We start from the raw sequence: 18,550 nt of genomic DNA, 5'->3' as shown, positions 1-18,550 counted from the left end.
TCTCAACTTATTTACATCCAATGAATATATAAACAAAATGATAATGAGTATAAGAGCAAATCTCTCCATTTTAAATCATTGTGAATTCGCAGTTAATTCAGTCCATTGTTGAGACTAGAATTTCTAGCATCAGTTGTAAAATTAACTACTTTACGCAAAGTCATGGGAGGACCCATTAAGCTCCACTTCAATAATTCCACGTTGATGTTTAAAACTCTGTTACTTGATCTAATAATAAGAAATGAATAATTGCTGAAGGGATCTAAGGGTAAACCTCATTCTGTGGACAAAAGAAATATCGGGCGAAAATCAACAGATAAGAAAGCAATAGCAACCAAGATACTCTCCCAACTCATTTTCTTTAACCTCACTTTAGAGTTGCTGTACGGCTCGAAGATTGCTGTAGAGAATCAACGACTGAATAACTCAAGGGTGAGTTGGATTAGATAAATGAATGGGGGTGACATTCTCAGGTTTGGTATTTGAAGTTTGTTTTTTTCTAAAAAAAAGACAAGTCCCGCATTAAATATTGGATGGAGATGAAAACTTAATGATATAACACGGGTTCTATCTATGTGTTTTTGTGTGGGGGCGTGTCTGGTGATTTTTTTTGCTAGAAGCGAAGTTTGCACTCCGCCTTCTCTGGCGAGCGGCGCGTTGCGTCTGTCGCTTTAAATTGGGGCCGGTGAGGCTGGGCTCTATCCAGAGACAAGCAGGAAGAGACAGAGAGAGCAAGCGCCCGGGGAAGAATCCACAGAGTGTTCCTCTCGCACGGGAGTATGCAGCTGCCGTCTCTCCTTATCTTCTTCATTCTGTCTGCCGTGACAGGTAAAAAAAACCCCTTAATTCTACTCCAGTATAGGAAACATTCACTTCAGCACCATGGACAGCGACTTCCATTTCAGACCCTGACCCAGTCCCTGGGTGAGCGATGTATGTAGGACCTTGTCCGGCATTTCTTTTGTGAGCATGTGTCTCAATCCTCATTACCTGGAAATTGGAGACTGGTCTGACCTTTACTTACGATAGAGAAGCGCGCGTTGGTAGCGATTCGGAAAATCTGCCATTACAAAGGCCCGTTACCTTTTGGAGACTAAAGTAAAACAAAGTATTGTAGGGATTCCGTGATTCTATTCCAGTAACCAACCGAAGATCTGATAGAAAAACAGAAATAGGTGGAGGAGCTCAGCGGTTCTGGCCAGTACCTTTGCAGAGACAGCAGAGTTTAAGTTCTGAACTGGACTCTAAATGTTAACCCTGCTTTCTCTCCACAAATGCTCAGCTTCTCCTGCAGTCTCTGTTTTTCTTTTGTTCGTTGCGGTGAGGCTAGGGGCAAAGATTGTCAAGGGGCTCACGCAGACGTCTCCGGGACGTGGGAACAACGCTGAAGAGGAAACTGAGGCGAAACTTGCTATCTAAGGGGAAAACTTGAGAACTGAGTGAACAGATTTAACGAGAGAGAATAGGTGGCCTCAGATTCAAACTAGTAAATTGGAGTTGGGGCGACTTCCACTAAGCTGTAAATTAACCGTTATCAGCTTAACTTAAACTGGCATCCACTCGCTGGTCTGAACGTGTTTTGAGGTGGGGGAGGGGGGAAGCTACGCATTGTGCAGCTGTTTGACATTGTAATTTGTTTCTTTCTTCTCCCTATCCTTGCCTTTATTCTTGATAGTGGCCAGATCACTGCCGGTGGAGAGAGAGACACAAGACGATCAATTGGTAGGTTTGCAATACCCATGTTGTACCATACACACTCAATTGTTTCGGTTCCGAGTCTGACCCAGAGGAAGCTGAGGCCGATGATGTTGTCTCGTCTGTTTCTGTTTGGACATTTAGGTGACGCGCTGCATAATCGAAGCCCTTTCCACTACTCTTTCCAAAGCCAACGCCCCTCCAGTGAGCTCAGACTGCCAAGCAGTCCTCCAGAGTAAGTAGTTTCAGAGATAGTAGGAACTGGAGATGCTGGAGAATCTGACATAACAAGGTATGGATCTGAATGAACACAGCAGGCCAAGCAGCATCAGAGGAGCAGAAAGGCTGATGTTTCAGGCCGAGACGCTTCTTCATTTCTGAAGAAGAGCCCAGACCCGAAACAACAGCCTTCCTGCTCCTCTGATGCTGCTTGGCCTGTGGTGTTCATTCAGATCCATACCTTGTTATCTCCAGCATAAGTACATTTCTTTTGTAATGTTAATAACATCTGTGTTTCCCATACCCCAGCCTTTAGGTGTTTAAGTACCTCAAATAGCTGACTAGAGCCACCGTTACAAGTAACTAGAGATAATGGGAACTGCAGATGCTGGACAATCCAAGATGACAAATTGTGGAGCTGGATGAACACAGCAGGCCAAGCAGCGTCTTAGGAGCACAAAAGCTGACGTTTCGGGCCTAGACCCTTCATCAGAAAAGGGGGATGGGGATAGGATTCTGAAATAAGTAGGGAGAGAGGGGGAGGCAGACTGAAGATAGTTAGAGTAGAAGATAGGTGCAGCGGAGAGTATGGGTGGGGAGGTAGGGAGGGGATAGGTCAGTCCGGGGAGGACGGACAGGTCAAGGAGGAGGGGTTGAGTACTAACTACTTGTGACCTGAGCAGTTTCCTTATTATCAAGACTTCACTCTGAAACACTGTACAATAACAGGGTATTAGGAAGCTGAATATTTGTTATTCATATAGGATGGTGTCAAAAACAACCCAATAGCTATGGCTTCTTTACTTGATCTGATGAGATTCATTTCAGACAAGGGCTATTTTCCCTGTAGCGTCGGAGGTTGAGGGGTGACCTTGTAAAAGTTTATAAAATCATGAGGGGCATCTATAGGGTGAATAGTCAAGGTCATTTCCCAGAGTAAGGGAGTCCAAAGCTAGAGGGCATAGGTTTAAGATGAGAGCCAAAAGATTTAAAAGGGACCTGAGTGGCAGCATTGTTATGCAGAGGTGATGCATGTATGGAATGAGCTGCCAGAGGAAAAAGTGGAAACTGGTACAGTTAGAGCATTTAAAAAACATCTGAATGGGTATATAAATTGGAAGAGTTTAAAGGGTCAAATTGCTGGCAAATGGGACAAGATTAGTTTATCTGGTTGGCATGGATGAGGTGGACTGAAGTGTCTGTACATCTCTATGACTCTATGAAAGCTCGAAAAAGTCAGTTCTGGAGTGTTATTGCTCCTTTATTCTAAAAAAGTTTCTTTTCTCACATCACTTTTCAGTAATGTTTGGTTTAAGGCCATTAATAAGTGATAGAAGTCAGGAACCTGGGAGATCTGGGGATTTAGCCTTTTTTAGGGGTTGGATAGGTGCAACTCAACAAAACACGTCTTCCAATATCACAATTTCTGTGTGTTTCATTAAGTATCTGCTGGGTCTGCACTTAAATTTGCTCCAAATTTCGGCTATCATGCTTTCCATTTGGACAGTCCATTTAGTGTTCCTATCTTTGAGCTTCATGTATAAGTGGGACTTTTGTTGGAAAATGGGTTGGTAAACATTCTCAATCAGCTTTCCACCATTGAGAAATGCAGACTGGCTTGCAGATATTTTAAATCAACTTGTTCAGACTCCTCTAGAGCAGGTGGGATGTCAGCCTTGGCCTCCTGCATCAAAGGTAGGGACACTATCTCTGTACCTCAAGAATCTATTGTGGCATGCAACTAGTGCAGAATAAGACATCATTGTAGTTGCAGGGCCCTTTAACTTAATGAGAAATTTTGTACAGAAACTTTTGAGGATTGAAGGATTCCGATGAATAAAACGGGAGATTTGGCCACGTCTGAAATCCTGGTCTTTTGCATTAACATTGCTTTTCTGTCTCAGATCCTCCAATACTGAAATCTTCTGAAAATATTCACTGGGGTATAAGATCCAGCATTTACCAAGGATGTTTGGAGGAGGATCAGTGAATGTAAATGATCTTTTATATCACTGATACTATAGTCCTGTAAAGAAGATAATTTAAATTACAATTGTACCACTTCAGCAAGTCCGAAAGAGGTTCAGTCATTGTCTTTTGGGATTTTTGAAGAAACTTTTTTTGATATACAGTCAGTATTTTGTTAACAGCAATGATACAATGATCAGCTGATAAGTTGATTGATGATGGATGAGCGACCCACATTAACCAGCATAATATGAATGACATCTTAATCTAATGAGAAATAACAACAAATGATTTTGGCCTTCATGCAGTGCAAAATATAACTGAGAACTCATGTCCACAGTAATGAAATTCTTAGTCCTTGATGCAAAATCCTTAAACCTTCATGGCATCTTATTCCAGGTGGGAAACATGAAGTAGCAAGAAAGAAAAATACAGAAGAAAACCAACACTACAAGGATGAGAGGCACATTCAGGAATCTGAAAAGCATCACTATGAAGATGAAGGAAGCCAGGAAGATAAGAAGCATGGAGGAGAGCAATATGAGGCAGACGAACGAGATGATGGTGAAAGTGAGGAACAAAAGCATTTCAAACAAGCCAATGGTGAAGAAAGAAACAGTGAAGATGACAGCAGGGAAGTTAAAGACTTCAAATCATTCAAAAGCCCCCATCAAGTGAAAGACCTCAGAAATGACCACACTGGCCAAGAGCACTTTAGCAATGAAGAAAGAAGGTATGCAGATGATCAAAGTGAAAATGATGAAGAAGAAAAACACGGGAAACAAAGACACAGTCAGGAGGATGGTGGGCAAGAACAAAACAGTCCATCAAAAACAGATGCTTCTGAGCTTACAAGCCATGGATTCCATCAAAGATGGCCTCATGGATATGACAAAGGAAATGAGGAGTCATCTAAGGAAGATAAGACAATTGGTTTAGGTGGACAGTCAGATGAAAAAAGACATAGTACTGGAGAAAGGGACAGTCACCAAGAGATGGATGGGTCTGAGGAAGATCTCAATAATCAAGACAAAAGAAATGGCTATTATGGCCATAAGAAAGCTGAATCTGAAGAGTCAGAAGAGAATGATACTGAAGAAAGAGGAAAAGTTCTTCATGATCATATATATTACAACAAAAGAAACAGTTACAGTCATTTCAATGAGGATAGGAGGAATCCCCACCAAGATGAGAAGAATGCTGATAAATCTGAAGAAACCAATAAAGAACTGGAACACATCAAGAACAATCACAATTACCTTAAGGGAAATAACAACCAGGAAGCATATGGGAAAGGCAAGAGTCATTATGAGGGTATAGTAGATGGACACAAGAGGAGTAACTCAGAAGAATCAGTGGAGGAAGAACAATACCATGGCAAAAGTACCCACAGTGAAGAAAAAGTACAGTCCAGTGAAGAAAAGAAACACCATAGCATAGAGGAGAAAAAGAGACATTATGAAGGGAACAAGAGACACAGTGAAGAGGAAGAGCCAGAGAAGGATGTGGAAAATAAGCATCACAGTGAGGAAATGAGGCATTATAGTGAAGAAGAAAAGAGACATATTCACGATGAAAAATGGCTCCGAACTGATGAAAGCGCAGAAGAGAAATTTGCCAACAATGAAGAAGATGAAGGAGTAGGGAGAAATACAAAACACTTGCCGAGAATGCAGAAAGTTTGGTGGCAGATAAAGCATAGCATGGACGACAGAACCCCTGGCAGTGAAGAAGAAATGAAGCGCAGTGAAGAAAACTACTACTACCCAGAATATGAAGGTCATGGTGGTAAATGGGAAAAGAAGCATGTGAAAAAATATGAGAATGAAGACCAGGGGCAGGAAGAGGAAGATAATGCAGAACATGCATCGAGACAACATTTTGCCCACAATTTGGATGAGAAAAAGATATATAATAGAATGGACAAGCTGGCACAATATTTGAAATCTAAGAAAAAATCATTTGAAATCCCAGAACTGTATGATTTTGAAGAAAATGAAAAACAACACCATGAAGATGAAAGAAGGAATATGAATCATAGGATGCTGACCAAAGAAGAGGTGAGCCAATTAATATTTTAGTTTGTTGAATGGGACTAAAATTCTTCTTTACTTTGGATTTCTTGTTTTGGATGATCAATAATTCAAAAAAAATTAGTTTATTCATTTTTCAATGTTGCTGTTTGATAAATAATCTAAAATTTGATTGACACTAAAATGTTACTTCAACACTCATGACAATTAATTTGAAAAATAGCATCCTGCTATTTTCAAGGTAAGTTTTGCAATCATGTATTTGAGAAAGGAGGCAAATAGAAACAAAGGGAATTACAGCAAAGTTAGCTAAACACCTGTCATATGAAAAATCTCATATTAAGGTGCTTACAGCAGGGCATGTTCAAAGTCTGAATTGGAATTCATGAATTAGAATTAGAATTAGGTTTTATTATCACTAAAGTATAAAAGTATAGGAGTACAGAGAAAAGTGTGCAATGTTGTCACACGGCACCATTTTACGTACAAAGTATCTAGTTACGAACCTTAGGTACTAAAATAGATTAGGTACAAAATAGAAAAATAAAGAAAAAAGCTAATGTTCAACATTACAGTTCCTCATACTATAAATTAGGCAAATAAAGAAATAACAACTCAAGGAAGTTAGGCAGCCTGGAGTACTGTATACAGTCCTCCCACCCACAGCCTCCAACCTCATTGTTCCCCAACCCCGCACGGCCCGTTTCTATCTCCTTCCCAAGATCCACAAACCTGCCTGCCCTGGTCGACCCATCGTCTCAGCCTGCTCCTGCCCCACCGAACTCATCTCCACCTATCTGGACTCCATTTTCTCCCCTTTGGCCCAGGAACTCCCCACCTACGTCCGTGACACCACCCACGCCCTCCACCTCCTCCAGGACTTCCAATTCCCTGGCCCCCAACACCTCATATTCACCATGGACGCCCAGTCCCTGTACACCTGCATTCCGCATGGAGATGGCCTCAAGGCCCTCCGCTTCTTCCTGTCCCGCAGGCCCGACCAGTCCCCCTCCACCGACACTCTCATCCGCCTAGCTGAACTCGTCCTCACACTCAACAACTTCTCTTTTGACTCCTCCCACTTCCTACAGACTAAGGGGGTGGCCATGGGCACCCGCATGGGCCCCAGCTATGCCCGCCTCTTTGTAGGTTACGTGGAACAGTCCCTCTTCCGCACCTACACAGGCCCAAAACCCCACCTCTTCCTCCGGTACATTGATGACTGTATCGGCGCCGCCTCTTGCTCCCCAGAGGAGCTCGAACAGTTCATCCACTTCACCAACACCTTCCACCCCAACCTTCAGTTCACCTGGGCCATCTCCAGCACATCCCTCACCTTCCTGGACCTCTCAGTCTCCATCTCAGGCAACCAGCTTGTAAATGATGTCCATTTCAAGCCCACCGACTCCCACAGCTACCTAGAATACACCTCCTCCCACCCACCATCCTCCTGCAAAAATTCCATCCCCTATTCCCAATTCCTCCGCCTCCGCCGCATTTGCTCCCACGATAAGACATTCCACTCCCGCACATCCCAGATGTCCAAGTTCTTTAAGGACCGCAACTTTCCCCCCACAGTGATCGAGAACGCCCTTGACCGCATCTCCCGTATTTCCCGCAACACATCCCTCACACCCCGCCCCCGCCACAACCGCCCTAAGAGGATCGCCCTCGTTCTCACACACCACCCTACCAACCTCCGGATACAACGCATCATCCTCCGACACTTCCGCCATTTACAATCCGACCCCACCACCCAAGACATTTTTCCATCCCCTCCCCTGTCAGCTTTCCGGAGAGACCACTCTCTCTGTGACTCCCTTGTTCGCTCCACACTGCCCTCCAACCCCACCACGCCCGGCACGTTCCCCTGCAACCACAGGAAATGCTACACTTGCCCCCACACCTCCTCCCTCACCCCTATCCCAGGCCCCAAGATGACATTCCACATTAAGCAGAGGTTCACCTGCACATCTGCCAATGTGGTATACTGCATCCACTGTACCCGGTGCGGCTTCCTCTACATTGGGGAAACCAAGCGGAGGCTTGGGGACCGCTTTGCAGAACACCTCCGCTCAGTTCGCAACAAACAACTGCACCTCCCAGTCGCAAACCATTTCCACTCCCCCTCCCATTCTCTAGATGATATGTCCATCATGGGCCTCCTGCACTGCCACAATGATGCCACCCGAATGTTGCAGGAACAGCAACTCATATTCCGCCTGGGAACCCTGCAGCCATATGGTATCAATGTGGACTTCACCAGTTTCAAAATCTCCCCTTCCCCTACTGCATCCCTAAACCAGCCCAGTTCGTCCCCTCCCCCCACTGCACCACACAACCAGCCCAGCTCTTCCCCCCCACCCACTGCACCCCAAAACCAGTCCAACCTGTCTCTGCCTCCCTAACCGGTTCTTCCTCTCACCCATCCCTTCCTCCCACCCCAAGCCGCACCCCCAGCTACCTACTAACCTCATCCCACCTCCTTGACCTATCCGTCTTCCCTGGACTGACCTATCCCCTCCCTACCTCCCCACCTATACTCTCTCCACCTATCTTCTTTACTCTCCATCTTCGATCCTCCTCCCCCTCTCTCCCTATTTATTCCAGTTCCCTCTCCCCATCCCCCTCTCTGATGAAGGGTCTAGGCCCGAAACGTCAGCTTTTGTGCTCCTGAGATGCTGCTTGGCCTGCTGTGTTCATCCAGCCTCACATTTTATTATCTTGGAATTCTCCAGCATTTGCAGTTCCCATTATCTCTGATACTGTATACAGTCTCCTTGTTTAAGAAAAACGGGTAAAAGGGCATTAGAAACAGTTCAGAGAAGTTCCACTTTGATTGATTGCTAGTTTGGAGTGGGGATGGATGTAGATGAAGTGAAAATACTGTGCTGGCTAGTCTGGTTTCTCACACATGAAGAAACGTCTTATTGTCATCCAATCTGTCCAGTCCCTAAATGATGGAACAAGCTCAGGGGACAGAATGATCTCCTGCTGTTTGTAATTTGCAATTTCGTAGATATCAATTTTCTAAATACTGCAATTTTATCTAAGGACATAGTCTTGATTCTTATTTCATGAGAAGTATAGAATTTCAGTAACATTTAGGAATTAAAATCATAGTATGCTCAGTTTCGAGCATGAGTTGATTTAAATATTTTCTATTCAACATATTTGAGCCTACAGTTGGCAAAGCAAAAGGTTTATGAAGTTTGATTTAAGGAAATTCATGTTTTGAAAACTAAATGAAGGTTAAAAATGTGAGTAGGATTTAATCAGGTAATGTCTGCTTGTAATTCTCCATGTCATCAAATTCAAGTGCTGTTGCTTGTGGCTCAGCTTACCAGAAGATGTGCTGTGATGGTGCATCATGTTTAGTACTAATTAGTTTGGTACTAATTCCTGTTTATGTGAGCTGAATATGTTTTTATTTCACATTTAATAAGTCACTATTTGTAGGTTTGTTGTGTGATTATACCCTTAAACATTTTTTTAATCACTGTAGATAAGATAACGATAAGTCATTAATTACATTTAAAACTAATACCTTTGATTAATTTCCACTTTCTGAATAATTTTTAGGTGTTTTAAACAGAAAATGATTCTTAAACTGAGATTCGGTGAAAACATGGGCAGCTTTATACCTAGATGGAATACTAAAAGTGCATAAAACACGTCCTTCTTGAAACCTTGAAATAAAATTCCACCTTAGCATGAATTATTAAACAAGCAGCACTATTAACTGTTAATTGAATAAAACAAGTGAAATGGTCTTGGTGACAGGAATTATTATGCACTAAGTATTACAGATACATAAAAATCAGTATAAAATTCAGAAATTTGTGAATGGCATAATCTTATGCAAACTAAAGTGTTCTGGGATCAAGACAGATAAAATAAAGTAAGAATACTCGGGGCAATACTGAATAGTGTTTATCTGCTAATGAAGCAAAATGCACAGCAGGTTAGATAGCATCTACTCAGAGAGAGAAGCAGAATTAATGCTTTGAGTCCGTGATCTTTCTGGTCCTGACGAAAGATCACAGACCTGAAGTGCTAACTCTGCTACTCTATCTACAGTTCTTCCAGAGGTCCTGAGCATTTCCAGCCTTTATTTTAAACTTTCAGCTGCTGTACTGTCATACATGCTCCAGGGTAAGCTCTGAGGCAATGGGAGGTTATAATCGGGATCAGAATATTAGTGAGAATGGGACTGTAGAATGCAATCAGCAGTAAAAGGGGACTAAGGGTGAATAGCTGTCAATGCTCTTAGCTCTAAGGCTGCGAGGAGAAGTCTTGTCACTTCTTGTTTTACATTTGGGTAGTTACTTTTGAAAAAACATACCTTTTAGATGACAACCACCCTTTAAAAGCTGCTGAGTAGGTCAAATATGGGCTTGGTTATCCTAAGGAAAGCCTCTATTCACCACATTCATGGAAGTTCAATTTTGGGAAGCAGGACTGGATCAGGTATAAAGTGTGCACTATTAAACGATTCAATCATAGAGCAATAACTATAATTAATAACACAACATTGTCTTATCAATAAAAACCAAAGGAACAGCAGATGCTGCAAATCAGAAACAAAATCAGAAATTGCTCGGAAAAGCTCAGCAGGTCTAACAGCATCTGTGGAGAGAAATCAGAGTTAATGAACTGGAAGGGTCACTTGACCTGAAATGTTGACTCTGATTTCCCTCCATAAATGCTGCTGGACCTGTTGAGCCTTTCCAGCAATTTCTATTTTTGGTACCTTATCAATAGAATTAAAATAATATTTTAATATGTATTCACAAAACATGTAGCTCACAAAAACTTCTTTACCAATATGGTTGCAGTGCATGACCAACAAAGAAAATACAGACTGACACCCTCCACCAGTTTAGAATATTGGGAGTCTATTTCATGGTTGTAAAATTGGCACAGCACCAATACATTTCTAGGTCACTGTGTTCCTGCACTGCATCTTTCTACTGTGGTAGGCCAACAGATAGTTCCCATCATTGTTTTTTTAATAATTCATGGAATTTGAGCATCGCTGGCTGGTAAGCATTCATTGCTCATCCCTCGATGCCCTTGAGAATGTGATGGTGTGCTGCCTTCTTTAACCTCTGCAGTCCATTTGATGCAAGTAGATTCACAAGTTAAGGAGGAATCTCCAGTGTTTTGCGACAGTGAAAGAACAGCGATATATTTCTAAGTCAGGATTGTGAATGGCTTACAGGGGAACTTGCAGGTGGTGGTGTTCCCATGTATCAGCTGCTATTGTCCTTCTAGATGGTAGTGGCTGTTTGGAAGGTGCTGTCTAAGCAGCCTCATTGAATTTCTGCAGAGCACCAGTAGATAGTATGCACTGTTGCTATTGTGAGTTGATGCGATGGAAGTGAATGTTTTGTGAATGTGATGCCAGTCAAGCAGCCTGCTTTGTCCTGGATGTTTTCAAGCCATGAGTGTTTTCGGAGCTGTGCTTACCCAGGTAGCTGCAAGTATTCCATCAAACTACTGACTTCTGCCTTATAGGTGGTGGACAAGTTTTGGAAAGTTATAAGGTGAATCACTTGTTGCGCTTGCGGTCACAGTACTTATATGGCCTGCCCAGTTTCTGTTCAATGGTAATTCCAGGACGTTCATAGTGGGAAATTCAGTAGTGCTATTGAATGTCAAGAGATGATGGTTAGATCGTCTGTTGTTGAAGATGGTCATTTCCTCGCACTTGTTTGGCATGAATGTTATTTGCCTCTAGTCAGCCCAAGCCTGGATATTGTCCAGGTCCTGCTTCACTTGGTCATGAACTGCTTCAATATCTGAGGAGTCCTATGAGGTGATGAACATAAAGATTTATCAGCAAATATCCCCACTTCTGATGTTATGATAGAGGGAATGTTATTGATGAAGGAACTGAAGAAGAGTGGACCAAAAACCCTACCTTAGGCACCTACTGCAGAGATGTCCTGCAGCATTAGTTGGCTTTGTGCTTATCAGTTTAGTCTCCACAACAGTTTACCCTATATATTCTTATATGAAAGTACCTAACCAGTTCTTTAGTGTCTGATCAAAAATATACGTGAAGACACGTGTGCTTTGATATAAAGCAAATTTATTAGTTTGGCCTCCTTTAGGTATATCCAAAATAATGGATGACTCTTTTAACTTAAACTACTTAGACATATTCAACAAATGAGTCTCACTGCCTTTTACTCATAGGGGATTCCTGGGTGATGGCTAGCACTTGGATGCCAGGGCACCAGTCTATGAACCCTAGTCCGATGGTGAAGGTCTATGGCCCCACTCCCATGAACCCAGTCTGGTGGGACTGTCACTGGTATTAATATTATTCTGGTTACATGCTGTAACACCATTTCATAATAACTTCAGTGTGTTTCCATCCATGAAAAATAGGCTTAAAAAAAGCCCAGGTGCCCCATGTAGACTGCTTAAGTGGATGGTTCCCACTGACCCTCAAGGTCAGGCAGCATCCTTCAACCCCCAACCACAGTCAAAAGACAGTTTTTGCATCAGGCCTGTTTTTCATCTACTTTTCCACTTCAATTGCTCATTGTCATAGCCAATTAATCCTCAACAACTAACCCTTAATGGTCTGGTTTGAAAATATCATTTTGTAGCCTAGAACTACACTCTTATTAATGTGTGAAATAGAAATAACACAGTACCCCCTCCTAAGGAGATGGAACTGTACATTTCCTTAACTGGTCAGATTGAGTGATATGGAACAGACAATGCAGAGGCTGAGCAAGCAGTAGTTAGCTAGAATGTTTTCTATACTGAATTTCCCCAAAGTGGAAATTCAAAAATTACATTGAGAGAAAGACAAAGTAAAAGATTTTAATTTTAATTTAGTAGATACCCAAAAACAAATTGAATATGAAATGAGACTATACAGCTGTTGAAATTAATTGAGTGTTCAAGTAGCTAACCAGCAGCAATTTGCACTTAATTGATTGGGGCAACTCGTCATGAAATGATTTGCCCTTACTTTCTGTATCAAGGTTAGGTTGTAGCTATTGTGCAAGCGAATGATCTTCACACCTCCAGTCAAACATCTGAAGGGAAAACAAGACAGCAAGATGTGCTTTTGCAAGCTAACTGCAGATCGGTGCATCTTGAACGGCAGTTTTTGATTTCCATGCTAACATGTTCAGCTGTCCTGCCCTGAGGGTGAATTTAGCCAATCCTTTATACATATCAGTATATTCCACCCCGCACTGTGTGCTTTAATTTTGATAACAAACCTCCTTTAGGGGACCTGTCAAGTCCAGCATGCTCTGATAATTAAAGAGGGAGGGGAAGCAAGGCCAAGGAAGAGTCAGGGCAAGTCAGGCATGACGAGTTGATATTTGGGACCAGAAAATGTCCCCCAAAATATATTTACAGAGCTTCCCATTTTGGAGTGTTTTGGAATGATATCTTTAAGGGATCGCTGGTTAAGCTGTGCTGAGGAGCAAAGGACCGAGAGCATGTGGCTTTGAGATTACAAAATCGACTTGGAGTCCCCTTAATGACAGATGATCTCAATTTGCATGAACTAGCATGACTCCTATTTGAAGATGTACTTGGATAGATGATCAAAAAGCTTAGTCAAAAAAGGAGATTTCATGGAACATTGAAGGCAGAGAGAGAGAGGTACACAGGTAATAGCATTTGGAGAGGCATTTCCAGAGATTGGGACGTCAGTCGGTTTTCTGCCAATTGTGGAGCAAGTAAGCTTAACTGAGAGGTCAGAATAAGAAATAGTATGAAGATCTGTAAGGACAGCAGGGCTGAAGGTGGTTGTGGAATTAGGGAGACAATTTCCTGCCCTATTCCTGACTAATGGGGACTGACAGTGAAAAATATTCTGTGTGTCTGCAACAACAAAGAAAATAGATAACATTGTACATACCAAAATAGCAAAAAATATCATTTCAGCTTCCACAGAGTAATGGCCAGAGTCAAAGAATTTGATCCCCAAAAAAACAGTAAAAATCTGCAAAATATCATGTAATAAAAAAAAATGGATTTAGTCAGAGTAGATCAGTGGCACTGCTCTTGTCCCCCAGATTGGAAAAAAAAAGTTATGTTGTCATATAAAAAAAACAGAATCCGCTGATTCACCATGTTCATGACCACAGGAGGTTTGCCAGTTATATTAAAGAAATGAAATCATCCTTTGTAACACTGAGGAAGGTCGAGGTGCCCTTAATGACTGGAAAATCACATTTCTCAAACATGCAATGTGCTTAATTACACTTCAATTTCCACAGCAAACTTGCAACATTGATTTATCTTCCAACACGAATACTATTAATATATGTAGAACTGTGACAGATTAGAAGACAGAAAACCATATATAGAGAGGGGTTGGATTGATGGATACAATAGAATACAATAAACTATTGACAGAGATATTTTAGCAATTTAGCTGAGGCTACAGGGTATCAGTTGATCAGAATTGACTTGTCATCTCAAATTGTGTTGTGTGATGTAAATTATGGGAATGGTGTATAATTTTTAATGTTACTTGTTTTGAGTTTGGGTTTATGGCTTGGAGTTAGTAACTGGTGGGTTTTCTGTGGTGTCTGATGTTAATAATCAATTTGCAAGTATTTTTGTAGCAATGGTGATTTCTCCTAAAAATGTTTTGTGTGCCATGAATGGATTTTTATTTACTTAGATATCTTTGTGACCCAGAATGGCAGATAATGGAGCATCAAAGTTCAAGTGTTCTGGACCTTGATTTTTAAGCTTAAGAGAAGCACTCATCATTGACATAGATACAGAAAGAGAGAGAGAGATTGAACCTTGATGCGGGTCCTTAAAACTAAGCTATTTCTAGTTGCAATGTAAAAATTGAAGTCACAAATGACTTAAACCTACTGAAGTGTTAAAATCAGGGTTGCACATATTTTATGCAAGCAGTATTTTTGAGTAATATACAAATTCTCATTTATTTTCAATGGAGTGTTTTGGGATTGATGGAATTATACATGCATTGTGAATTTGTGTGATAAGTAGGTGAATTAGATTATTTTATTTTGCAATAGACATCCATTTTCTTGCTAAAGTAAATCTTTAGCAGTGTGAGCTTATGTTTCATGTAAGCAGTCACTTTGATAAAACCAAAAGAAATAAAGATTTCAATTTATCAAGCCAGGCTCCTCGGATCTGACAATGTTTTGTAATAAGATTACCTAGGATCATAAATTAGCTGATAATTTTCATACTGAATGATCCTCAATTTCTAGTAGATGATACTGAATACTAAGGGCATTGAATATGTGTTTAATTGGTTCTTGCTATCTTGTTGCAAAGCTTTGAATATTATATACTTTGGAGGAGACACTTAAGTGTTTCCCCATCTGTAATGGATGCAAACATTGCATATATTAAAACTACACGAGAAGTAACTTATCCCAGTAAACATTATGGCCCATGGTTAGTTCATGAATAGAAGTTTGGGAAGACTTCAGAAACTCATTCCACATCTCCACCTAATGGTTGAAACCTGCAATTTAATTGTGAAAGTTTATACAGCAAAACTAAAGATGAAAATTATAGCGCAGTAATATTACAAAAGTAAATGTTGATAGAAAGGACTGATTTTTAAAAAAAAACTGGAAATACAGCTTGTGGATATGAAGTGCACATTAATCTTAAAGTTTTATGGAGATAAAGATATTACAGAGAAGGGATCATTGAAGACTAGGACAGGTGCAGCAATTTCAAAGTTATTTTACTTCCAGTAGATCCAGTGTTTGAATGTAACTTCAACTTATGGACTGCATTGCAGATTGTATGTGAGCTTAATAAATGACAGCTTAAACTTATCTCTTACTACTGACAGGTTTCCATCTCAAACTACATATAATTCACTTAGAATCAGCTATTCCTTTCAACAGGGATGGCTAGTGTGAGAAATTGAAACATCCTACTCGAAATGAAGCGAGTAGACAAGAAGAACTTTTGATTGAAACTGGCTTACATCTTTGAGGGCTATGTAATGTAATGCTGATATTGGCATCCATAGTATTCACACAAATAAATAACTCACATTTAATGCAGCTCTTCCAAAAACAGAAAAAAAAATCAGAAGGATGTTCTAAAGGACAGTATGTGTTCAAGAGATTATCTGTTTTACTGGAGTAAAATAATCTGATTTCTGTTTGAGGACAACCTCCATTGCATCAGGCAAAATATTTTAACCAATAGTTATTTTTGAAATTGAGTTGAGAACCAGAAGACACCAATTGAAATGAATGATTAATGAACCAAACAAATTCTTAAAAATATAGCCAGTGGTTAGAAGCTGGAATACAGGGACAATGCGTGATGGGGATAGATTTAATTGTTGCTTTCAAAATGAAATTGGATAATTATGTGAAAAGAACCGTCAGGTCATACAGAAAGTGTTGTAGGGCCTGATGCCCTTCAGTGATTTGTACACATACTCTCCTGGATCTCGGATACTATACTTCATTTAGAATTGTGTCCTTTATTTGACACTGATGCTCCATATTCTGTCTACCATAATGAATTACTTCACACATTCCTGCATTGAACTTAATTTACTACTTGTCACCAACCTACGCCCTCTTGAAGTTTATCTCTATTCTCTTCACAGTTCACAATACTTGCGAGTTGCATCATTTACAGATTTTGAAATTGTTTGCACACCCAAGATATTTATACCAGGAAAAGCAGATTCAAACAGCAACACATGGAATGCCACTCCATCCCCTATCCAGGCTGCAGCAAACTCAACCATTTACCATTACTGATTCCTAGACATTGGGCTTAAGGAATAAAACAAAGAGAGTATCAAATTTAATGTGCCATACAACAGACATTTCCTCAATGAAATCAATTGCATTACCTTCATCAGCACTATTACCTCATCAAATAACTCGTTAAAAGTGCTGCTGGTTTTCCATTACTAACATGCAGTTGTTCAAATGATTTAACTTTGTTCCAATTTGTTGTTTCAAAAAGATTTTCCACAATAGATTTGCCTGAATTTACAAAGTTTATACTTGTACCCTTTTTTGAATCAGGGTGCAGCATTTACCATTTTCTAGTTCTCTAGCAGCATCTCATTTTTTAATCAGTATTGGAAGATTATCATCAGTCATACCATCACAATTTCCACACATGCTTCCTTTTGTATCCATGGTCAAGCAGTTAATATTTCAGGTCTGGACTCTTTCAGCAGAACTGCTATTTCTTTCTACTTTGATGTTGCCAGGTCTAAGATTTTCAGATTTCCCACATCACCAAAATAGCATTCAGTTCTGTTGAAGTAGCATTTATTCTGTTGGAAAATTTCTGCTGGCACGATCTTGAATAGAGTTAAGACAAAATAATGACTTGTTTTTCATTGTCCCTAAAGGAGAAGGAACTGGAGAATTTGGCAGCTATGGATTTAGAACTGGAGAAAATGGCAAAAAAGCTACATGGAAGTCAAAGAAATTAACAAAATGTCAGAAAAGTCAATTAGCTTCTCTGCTATACCATATTTTTAAAAATAAAGAAGAGCCACATATATCATGCACTTAAAAGTGGAAAGGTGACTTGCACAGTATCACAATGTCTTTTGTTCACTAGGTGCGATGTTTTAGAATGCTGGTAATATTTCCATTGTGCATTTCCATATTGTTAAGTATTATGCAGATTTAAAAGCATGAAAGATTAAAAAACAGGTTGGGTTCCTTGTTCATGCAAACTGTCAGATCTTATCATCTTCACATTAATGTTGTACCATGGTTCAGCCTATAATTTGCTTTAAATAACAATAAAGATGAACTGACTCCAATCCTGCGTCACTGCTACTTTCAGCCAACTATGAAAAATAAGCAATACTGAATTGGCAAAATGCAATTGAATTCAATAACAATTACTTAAGTGCCAAGGCCTGAGCAGCATTTTGACATCAAATAGTTCTATCTTAAAACACATTTCTGGTGGGCTACAACTGTATGTTTTTTTAAAAACAGGTAAACAAACTGATGCCATTTACAGTCCACAGTTGGGATAGATATTTCAACACATTCATGAAAATAAGTTCAAATAAATTAAAAAAAAACATGCATTTATACAGCATGTTTCATGGCCTTACTATGCTTGTGTGTTACAACTGAAGGAGTAAAGTGTCCAATGGCATCCCACTAATGTTGGAAATGTTGCCATTTGTGCAAATGATCACCAACATTTTTAGCATTAAATCACCAGATTAATTAATTTCATGATTTTGATCTGGAAGTAAGGTAGTTGAGGTAATGATGGTGGGGTAGAAACGACCAATCTGAAACAAGGCTAAACATTACACTCAAGTTTTCATTGGGGATGAGGTGGTAGGACATGCTAGGACATGTAAAAGAGGATTGGTAGCCAGCCCACAATGTCCCCACACATCTCAGAGTTTACTGCATAATTAAAAACTCAATTGATCCCAATAATAAATGTCTCCATACAGTTGAGCAGTAGTGAGCTGTCTATTTACAGAAAATGGTGTTTATTTTGGGAGTGGATGGTGGTGGTAAGCAGGGAGACAAGAAAGAAAAACGAGTTCTAGTATAACAGGGTCCACCTCTCCACTTCCCCAAGTATATTCCCCTTCCTTTCTGGGAAAGCAAAACAGTTAC

General features: G+C 40.4%; 1 protein-coding gene across 1 annotated transcript; it reads left to right on the top strand.

Annotated features, from left to right (window-relative positions):
- Nucleotides 1-660: 660 nt before the first annotated feature.
- On the top strand, nt 661-17,721 carry chgb (chromogranin B). Its single transcript, XM_048536838.2, has 5 exons — nt 661-828; nt 1,676-1,722; nt 1,840-1,930; nt 4,282-5,942; nt 17,299-17,721. Exons 1-5 carry the CDS (start codon nt 780-782, stop codon nt 17,380-17,382), a joined length of 1,932 nt encoding a protein of 643 aa, XP_048392795.2. The 5' UTR covers nt 661-779; the 3' UTR covers nt 17,383-17,721.
- Nucleotides 17,722-18,550: the final 829 nt, after the last annotated feature.

This window comes from Stegostoma tigrinum, chromosome 9, assembly GCF_030684315.1.
Source record: "Stegostoma tigrinum isolate sSteTig4 chromosome 9, sSteTig4.hap1, whole genome shotgun sequence".
Taxonomy (NCBI): Eukaryota; Metazoa; Chordata; class Chondrichthyes; order Orectolobiformes; family Stegostomatidae; genus Stegostoma; species Stegostoma tigrinum.
The sequence above is the reverse complement of the archived record's forward strand: the minus strand, read 5'-3'. Positions and strand labels throughout refer to the sequence as shown.

Bases quoted from the DNA above. Each gene is read 5' to 3' on its own strand.
- chgb (XM_048536838.2), top strand. From the start codon at position 780: ATGCAGCTGCCGTCTCTCCTTATCTTCTTCATTCTGTCTGCCGTGACA. The intron at 1,931-4,281 runs GTAAGTAGTTTC...ATCTTATTCCAG, and splicing joins CTGCCAAGCAGTCCTCCAGA to GTGGGAAACATGAAGTAGCA. The intron at 5,943-17,298 runs GTGAGCCAATTA...TTGTCCCTAAAG, and splicing joins GGATGCTGACCAAAGAAGAG to GAGAAGGAACTGGAGAATTT.